General features: G+C 30.9%; 1 protein-coding gene across 2 annotated transcripts; it reads right to left on the reverse strand.

Annotated features, from left to right (window-relative positions):
• Positions 1 to 1,108: 1,108 nt before the first annotated feature.
• LOC105791107 (uncharacterized) lies at positions 1,109 to 6,796 on the reverse strand. 2 transcript variants are annotated; one of them, XM_052634971.1, is made up of 6 exons: positions 6,121 to 6,796; positions 5,467 to 5,518; positions 4,444 to 4,527; positions 1,826 to 1,890; positions 1,521 to 1,679; positions 1,109 to 1,412 (listed from the first exon to the last, which is right to left on the reverse strand). In XM_052634971.1, exons 1-6 carry the CDS (start codon positions 6,733 to 6,735, stop codon positions 1,410 to 1,412), a joined length of 978 nt encoding a protein of 325 aa, XP_052490931.1. In that variant the 5' UTR covers positions 6,736 to 6,796; the 3' UTR covers positions 1,109 to 1,409. The 2 variants fall into 2 exon arrangements, with proteins under 2 accessions (XP_052490931.1, XP_012474471.1); XM_012619017.2 differs by having other exon boundaries at positions 1,109 to 1,409; positions 6,121 to 6,794.
• Positions 6,797 to 9,306: the final 2,510 nt, after the last annotated feature.

Genomic DNA, 9,306 nt, shown 5'->3' on the forward strand with positions numbered 1-9,306 from the left:
GAAAGAATAGGAAAGAGCAGTCACTTTTTTTTGGGGGGGGGGTCTAAAAGGCTCTTGCCCTAAGTTTCCAAAATAAAATTTAATTTTTTATATCTTATATATTTTAAAATAAATTTTAAAATTTTCTAAATTTTTTGTTATTTTTATAATTTTTAATGATTTTTAACTGGCCAATGGACAATTAACATTGATTAATACCATGTAAACTTTATTAAAAAACATTGTTGTATAAATAGATATGTTGCTATATATTATAGATCTTGGTAGTTGTTCTAAAATAATGTTGTATAAACATATGTATTGTTATATATTATAGATCTTGATAATTGCTATATAAATACATATGTTCTATGTTATAAACTAATTTATTTGTGAATATAAACTAATTTATTTGTGAATATATACTGAACCAAACACACCTTTATTCAAATTTGTTCGTTTAATAAATGAAAATAATTTTTTGTTCATATCCATTTATTTAAATTAATAAGCAAATATAAACGAACAACATACGAACAGTTCACAAGTAGTTCATCAAACATTCTATTCATTTATAGTCTTACCCTTGGCAGAGTTGACATCACGAGTCAACTAGACACCAAATCAATTAGGAAAATTATAAAAATGACCTCATAATTAAAATATGTTACATTATCCAAAGTACTTTCGTCATTATTTAAAAAAAAATTGTATATGAAAAATTTGAACCCATAATATTTACATCAATAAAAGATTAACTTTCCCACTAAATCAAAGTTTTGCTTTTATATAATATTTACCTTTCAATTGTATTATGCATGCTTTATCACCACTATCGATTATATACATAATAATATTATTAATTGAGTTGGTGTTAAAATCAACTCAACAATAACTCAAAGATTGATGACAATGTGACAAACAAATATAGTACATTTACTATTCTTAATATGATGTAATTACATGTTTAAATTTCATTGTACTCAAAATTTAACCCATTTTCTGTTATTTTAATATCATACATATTTCATATGTTATTATTAATTAATTTCAAACTATATATTACATTATTTATTGTATGTTGTTTTTAAACTGTTTTAAATATGTAGTTCTCACACACATACACATATGATAGAATTTCTTAAACGCATGAAATGTTTAAAATACAAATTTTGTACACCAAACATTTTCTTTTTCAAAAAAGCTTTCAGAACTCAATTTCTCAGAGGATAGCTTTTAATGAACAATTTCAGTTTGGATGAACATGCTTTCAGAACTCAATTGACTACCTGATTGCCTGCTGCGATGTTGAAAGCAGTTGTCACTGCCAATATCCACTATCGTTGAGTCAAACAATGCATCTTTTTGCCGCTCCCCCTCTATGCTTTACGAACCCGATCTCGCCACGAACCTGGTTGCTTTGCTAGAACCTACTACCATGGAGATAACTAAATCATATATTGCTCTCATGCATACATGTCATCACATGTGCAATATGCAAATAAATACTTGAAAAGCAAAGTAACCGCGAATCCACTCACCTTCTCACTTAAGAGGCCAGTAGCAACAGCATTATCGTTGCTATCCTTCTTAAGATTTTCCTCTTCTGGTTCACTATCTGCTGTAACAGAAAGAGAAGCTGTTGATGTGCCAAAAATGGCCTCATCATGAGCAGCTTTCAGTTGCTCCTCCCTCCTTTTCTGCATATTAACACATCAGTTATGCAAGATCAATAGAATTAATCATCTCCCATGAAACTCGAACAACAGACGTACAGCAGAACTGCAATGCATGAACATCTATTGGAATTTGAATGATTAACAGATGCAAAGGAATGATGTGACACCTCTATGGCAGAAAACCGAAAGCTCTGACCAATATGCTTCACTAATGATGCATCATCTTCAGCAACTGCTAACAAGGAGGCACGTCAAGCTAAAGGTCACAAAGTCCACTCAAATATATAACTTTAAATGTGAAGTACATATTCAGTGATAACCATTTAAACTCACAATCATGTGTTTCATTGTGAACTCTACTTATATAATAGTTTCCCTTTAATATTGAACATTGACCGTTTACAACTACGAAATCAAGACATTACTTGAAGAAAAGAGGAAAGAGGAAACTTTAGTTCCTTAAATAGGCATTCAATTCAATTAAGGTAAAAGCTCAACAGTTCAAGTTACATATATTCTCAACTTATCCTTTATTTGAAGTTCTAAAACAGAAGAGGGTGCAGACGCCTTTACATGCTCCCAGGATTTTAGACTTGAAAGGGCCTAAAGTCTTACATGGTTGAGTGGCAAGAAAGAAGCTTACGAAACTAAGTTGGGACATTCTCAATTGAAGAGGTGAAAGCAACTTTAGTCTATATAAAAATTTAGGGGAAACCAATAATCTTCATTTGATGCTCAGCCTTGATCAACTCCTGACACCGAGTATATATGAATTTTTTTGTTGAAGTCCCATATATGGTGTGGTTTTGGGGGGGGGGGGGGGGAACAGCAGTAAATTAGCAGAATTAGGACTCAAAAACAAGTAGAAAGAAGTTTAAACTCTAACACACTTGAGGTTTAAGAAAACCTTTAGTTCCTTAAATTAATTCGAAGATAATAATATTGTTCTGGTTGTAAATATGTTACAGCTTATTATAACAGACTTTTTTTTTTTTTTTGGCAAGTTACTAGACCTTGCAAATGAAGTTATATTCTTAACCCTAGATTTAAACCTTAAAACTAATCCTAGCCATCCAAAAATCTCCTATAGTTATTACCGCTTCTAAACCTCACTTCTTTAACATCCAACACATCTTCAAAAACCTCATTCTAAACCTTAGGAAGTCAGTGCACCTGGTCTGAGATTTTAGCAATCTCTCCATTGAAAACCTCAAAAGAATGCAGGTTAGAAACGTTAAAAACTAGGTTGACATGAAAATTTGAAGGCAAATTGATCACATAACTATTAAAGGTGAATTAGGACACCACAGATATCTAAAGGCAAATCGATCAGATAACCATTAAAGGTGTATTTTGACACCACAGAGTAATTGAATGAAATTATAATTACTAAGGTAGTAACTACTCTCTAGTAATTAGTAGTTATTTTAATTCCCCTAATAAAGTGTAATTACATTAAAATTCCCTATATCATATTTGATAGTATAAATTGTAATTATACAACTACATAATTTTAATTTCTAAAAATATAAATTATTATAAAATTATCTAGAATACTTGAGAAAAATTCTACAAACAAGTAACCAAACCTAAAATCAAGCCATTATATAATACCTTAGCCTCAAAAACTATTCAACAATAAGATTACTAATAAATTAACAAGAAAAATAAACATCATTAACAATTTATCTAATTCTATAGCATCCCATATTTGTTAAGTTATTCTCTCTCAACATATACTCATTATCATCATCGATTGATCCTTGACCAAGTATAAATAATTAATAATGTATACTATGTAATATAGATAATTATTTAGTAATTCAAAATATATAAAAGAATTATTTCTCATTGATAAAATTGTCAAATTATTTAAACTAGATTAGTATACTTTTTCATGGTTATCTGGCTAAGTGAAGGATGCAGGGATTTTTAGGAGAAAAGATGGAGAAAGAGAGTAGAGAGATGCTATCAAAGAGAGTGGATAAAGAAGTACAAACAAGATAACAGAAGGAACGAGAAAAGATAGAGAAAAGAAAGTTAGAAAAAATAAATTAAAAAAAAAGTCAGGGTGTTCTCTTAATGTTATATAACGCATCGTTTTAGGGAGAGGTGCAAGTCTTAGAAAAGACAAGGGAAAGTAGAAGTAAAAATAATTTTATATGTTTGTTTGTATATTTATTTAAATGTTGTTAGGTATACTTATATTATTAATAAATTATTTTTAACCCATAAATAAACAAAGTAAAATATCATAAATTATTAAAAAAAATTCCATGACCGCAATAGTCTCCCTTAAGCCCACAATTGCGAAGACCGCAATAGTCTCCCTTAAACCCGCAATTGCGATGACCGCAGTAGTCTCCCTTAAGCCTGCAATTGCGATAAATGTGACACAACCTGCCAGATCTATTTAAATCCCTGGTTACAAGACCTTGAAAATAAGGTTTGATTCTTAACCCTAGATTTAATCCCTAAAGAAAACTAATACTCCTAGCTGTCCAAAATATATCCAATTCTTAAAATAAATATTATAAAATAAAACTGAAGTAAAAAAAATATTATAAAATATATTAAGTTCCTGCATCATTACTCATGAGGCTTAACATAGATACCTATTAAACAGCTACCCGAAGGAAAACAGCAATCCACTGAGATTATAAACCTAAAAACCAACTTGCAAGGAACTTTGTTTCCATAGACCAAAGTATCACATTACCCTGATAGATTTTTCTAAAATTGGTTTTAAAATACAATTAACAGGCAATATGGATGGGTGTTTAACCTTCAATTTCATCATCGTCAACAGGGGCATCTTTGTCAAACTCGAACCGTTCCCAACCAGGGCCTGTTGTTGGATCCTTTTCAGCTGCATGTAAAATTTAACTCTTAATACACGGATGGAGGAAAACTTCACACACAAAGACCAGAAGGTAAACCTTCTAATTTAGCAAGACCAGTGAGGAGTTACAGCCATTGTCTTTAATAATTAACAGTATAGTTAGATCACATAACAGCAAGAATTTATTTTAAACCAACAGAAACACAAAATAATATTCACTAATAAAACAAAATATTTTAAGATAATGCTTTGGTCGAGTGGTAAAGCTAAAGATTTATCGACCCAAAAGTCATGGGATCAAATTCCATCATATACAAATTATTTATTGAATTTAAAAATAAAAATAAAAGACTAAAGTACCCTAGAATAACATAACTTATTCTAAATACGAAAAGATATTTTTGTAATTTTCCTAACCAAGTTGGTGCCCAGTTGACTTGAACTCAACTAGAGGTTTAAATAATAGTATTGATAATATATATATGTATATGATATCTTAGAATATAAGAACTTAGAGATGAGAAGTTATGGCTTTTGATAAAGGGAGTTCGCAATGGCTAGTAATCCCACATTGCTACAAAAATTAGAATATAAATAATTTGTTTATTATATAATACTATTTTTATTTTTGAAATAGTTACAAATATTATTTTTGCCTTTTTTCTTTTATTTTCTAATTTGTAAACTACAATTGATATTTTTTTTCTTTTATATGTCAATAAATCTTAAAAAGCCAAAAAGCGAAATAATCAACCGACCAAATGCACACCCCTAGCTAAACTTGATTTCTTATGATCACATTGATTTCCCACAGAGATAAACTAAGATGTTCACCTCATAAACAAAATAATGCTAAGTTGGTAGTATCAAACATCAACAAAACAAGAAACACTGCATAGCACTCCCGGAAGCCCATAACACTTAAGCAACAATAAAATGGAAACCCAAAGAAATAGGACAAACTACCTGCTTCAGCAAGTTGAAGTTTCATCTTGGCTTTAAGTCTTTCAGGAGGCAACTGTTCACAAAAGAAATGCCTTTTCATCACTCCTTAAAGCAAAGGCCTTAAACAGAAAGATCCAAGCAGACAAAATGTACTTGACAAAGTCACTCTTTAGTCTTTGAGATAAGATAAAGAACCAATGGAGAACCAATCACAAATAAAGGCATAGAATTCATTATGCTTACCGTAAAGGAGTTAGAATCAAAGATTCCAATTTCAGAAAAATAATTTCCCAATATCAGGAAAATTGAACAAAAAATAGGTTCATATAATTCAAATAGAATAAATAGAATTAAACCAAGTTCTACTCTTAATTAGGATGTCCTCAAATGTTACTCTTTTTTATTTTCGTTTTCCATGACATACTAATAGCTTCCAAGATAAAATTCCAAATCTCTTCTGGCCAAACTTTCTTATCATACACTGAATCATAAAAATCTTACTAAATTTAATCGATAATACCACTTGATAAAGAGAAAACTAAGAAGTGGGGGCATCGATTCTTTCAAAAAACCAGCAGCAATCATAAATGTACTGAGCTAGACGAAGTAGATAACACATTGTATATGACTATTAAAGAAAATAATATAACAGAAAAGACTGTAAAAACTTCATACCATACTATCGTAACCTTGGATCAACAGCGAATAATTAACAGCTCCATTTTTCTCCTTCTTGGATTTCCCCTCTCTCGTCCCATGCCTCTCTGACCTCCATGACTCCCGCGGCGACAAACTCCTGCTCCTATTCCTCCGCTCCAATTTCCCTTCTCTACGAGGCGACCTACTCCTCCTCCGGCGATCTCTACTCCCACTCCTCCGATCTCTACGAGGCGACCTACTCCTTCTCCGCTTCCTTCTCTCTCTATCCTTTTCCCAGTATCTCTCCCTACTCGTGCTTCTACTTCGCCTCCTTGAATGCTTATCTCCGTCTCTCTCCACGTTGGTTCTCGCCGAAACCCTAGCTCCTCTTTCCGGCTTCTTCTTTAGCTTATGTTGGATCGGTTGAAGTTGAGATTCTTTCTCAAGCTTGGAAGCGGTGGTAGGACTCGAGGCCCTGACGAAACTTCTGAGGAAGGATGAAGATGGAGAGACAAAGGTTGTGCCTCTTTGAGGAACCGCATCGTGTTGATCATCGCAAGAGGAGAAACCGAGGCCTCGCTTGAATCTGGCCGCTCCCTCACCTTTCCTGGTAAGCTCATCGTAGTAAGCTGCCGCCTTCTCTTCTTCCATTTTTTTTTTCCAACAGAATTCAATGCGAGAAGAAGGATATGATTTTTCAATTTTCTTGTGATTTAATTTCCGTATTATCGATTTGTAAGAACCTCATCAGTGAACGGCAATGTAAACGATGCCGTTTAACTTCTAGTCTCTATTGGATTAAAGGTGCGGATCAGATCTAATTAAATTTTTTAAAAAATTTAAAGAGTTTTAGTGAACATTTTCAAAAATTTTAGAAGTTTTATAAAAATTTAAAATATTAAAAAATAGTTTAATTGAAAGTTTTAAAAATTTTAAAGATTTAATAGTAATTTTCAAAAGTTGGGGTTTAATTAAAATTTCAAAATAAATTAAAGGTATAAATAAAATTTTCAAAAACTTGGGAGGCTTTAGTAAGAATTTTCCTCTAGTCAAAGAAAATGACTTGCGGAATTGTTTTTCTTTTTATATTTACATGTGTTTGTTTCCTAGAAAACAGTTTGATGAACTCAAATTAAGGGTAAGTCATTTTTCAAAAAACTCTTTTATGAGTAATTTAATTTTATATCACAATTGATTTGAATCAAATCTAACATTATTATATTAATAATTTTTTTATTTTAAAAATATAAAATATTAATAACAAATATCATAATGTTAAATATTATTAAACATACATATTTAATTATTTATATTTAACAATATAGTAAACTATTAATATAAATAATATAATTTATTGTTTTAATAAATATTTAATATTGCAATCCTATCTTAATAATAAATTTTAACAATAATGATCTTAAATTTTAAATATTATTAATATATTATTAACAATATTTATATTAATATTGTAATAATAAATATTACAATTTATAAATATTTTATAGTAAATGTTTTATAGTCCATATTTTAATTATAAATATTAGTATTTGTTTAAGTTGTTGATATGAAACGTGCGTAGAATAGGATTGCTATCACACCCCAAAATTAAGCCTAGTAGTTTCGAGGATAATTTAGAGATTTTAGTTCAAAATGTGTTCGAAAATTTTAAGTATGGTAAACCAAAAATGTGTTCGTCTATGGCGTTTTTATAGTTAAATCAATTTTTGAAAATAAGGTAGAAAAGACCTTCAATTTTAAAAAAGAGGACTACTTTGTAAAAGGGATTAAATTAAGAGTAGTTTTAAACCAAATGTATGAGGTTTTAAATCAGCCCAATTTTCCCCTTTTTTTCACCCTATTTTGACAATTAAAGAAAAAAAAGCATTCTCACCTATTTGTGTCGTCCCTCCTTAAACCTCATTCATCTATTTTGATCTTTCCAACTCTAATCCTTTTGAATTCTATCAAATCCCAAACACCAAATCTCTTTCAAATTCAAAGAGAAACACCAAAAACACCATTAATTTTGTTATCTCTCAAACTTGTGGGTTTTTTGGATTTTCAACCAAACATTCGGTTTTCTCTCATCAAAGGTAATGACTTGTTTTCCTATTAGTTTTTGATGATATCTAGCATTTGAAATCGAGTTTTTATCTATTGAATCAAAATTTTTGAATAAATGCCAAAAATTGGGTTGTTAATGGTGGAATTCGGGATTTTGAATGAAAACGATGTTTCAAAGTGTTTTTCAACTTGTTTTGATGTGATTAGAAGGTTTCTAAACTTTCCCTAAAATTTCTTTAAAGAATTCTAAGTTTTATTGAGTTTTCGTGAAACTTGCCATTGTATGTCGAAATTTCAGAACGATGAATCCGTGTAGTTTTGTGTAGTTTGAAGGTTGGGAATTATTCTTAGATATATAATTAGACGATTAGAATCAGTTTTACGCAATAGGAGCAAGTAGGAGTTGAGATTTTTGTGTTTCGGCTAAGCTAGTCAAAATTTTAGTTTCAAGAGAATCTAGCTTAGTCTTGCATTTTTGGTTGATTTAGGTGAGTATGTGGCTGAATAATAATTATGTTTGTTGTGTGATTTGTTTTGCATGAAGAATCGGAACTGTTGAAGCCTTCGGTGAGCAAGGCAAAAGGAAAGGAAAATCTAGTTTAGACTTTCGACGACTAGGCAAAAGTGCAAACAGTAAGTGTTTGGAATCACTGCTAGTAGACATAATTCATTGTGTTATTTGGGAGCTTAGGAATAGCTTAAACCCGTACTCTAAGTTTCGAGTGTAAGCTTTCTCATACCCCCTGTTTAATTTGCGAAATATACAATTATGTGGTGGAATTGAGAATTAAGATGTGATACTGTGACATGTGAAATATGCTTTTGATGACTATTGTGAATGTGTTAATTGTGGGTATGTTATACATGTCGTATGGCAGTGATGATGTTGTGCTTATAATGTGAATATGCAATGAAAGTGTGCAGAATACAATAAGTAAAATCTGTGTTTAATTATGGATATTTTGGCCTTGTGATCTTTGAGACTATTGGATATAGTTGGCATGCCATAAGATTTGTAAGTACTCACCCTTATGTTGTGTTTTTGGAGCGTTAAGGCCCGGGACAGTTTTGGAGTGATAAGGGAATCTGAGCTCAACTCCATTCACTAGGATATGTTGGTGTGTTGGAATGTGTTAGCTACATGCTACGCTTTTGGGA

The sequence above is a fragment of the Gossypium raimondii genome, chromosome 8 (assembly GCF_025698545.1).
Source record: "Gossypium raimondii isolate GPD5lz chromosome 8, ASM2569854v1, whole genome shotgun sequence".
NCBI classification, from domain to species: Eukaryota; Viridiplantae; Streptophyta; class Magnoliopsida; order Malvales; family Malvaceae; genus Gossypium; species Gossypium raimondii.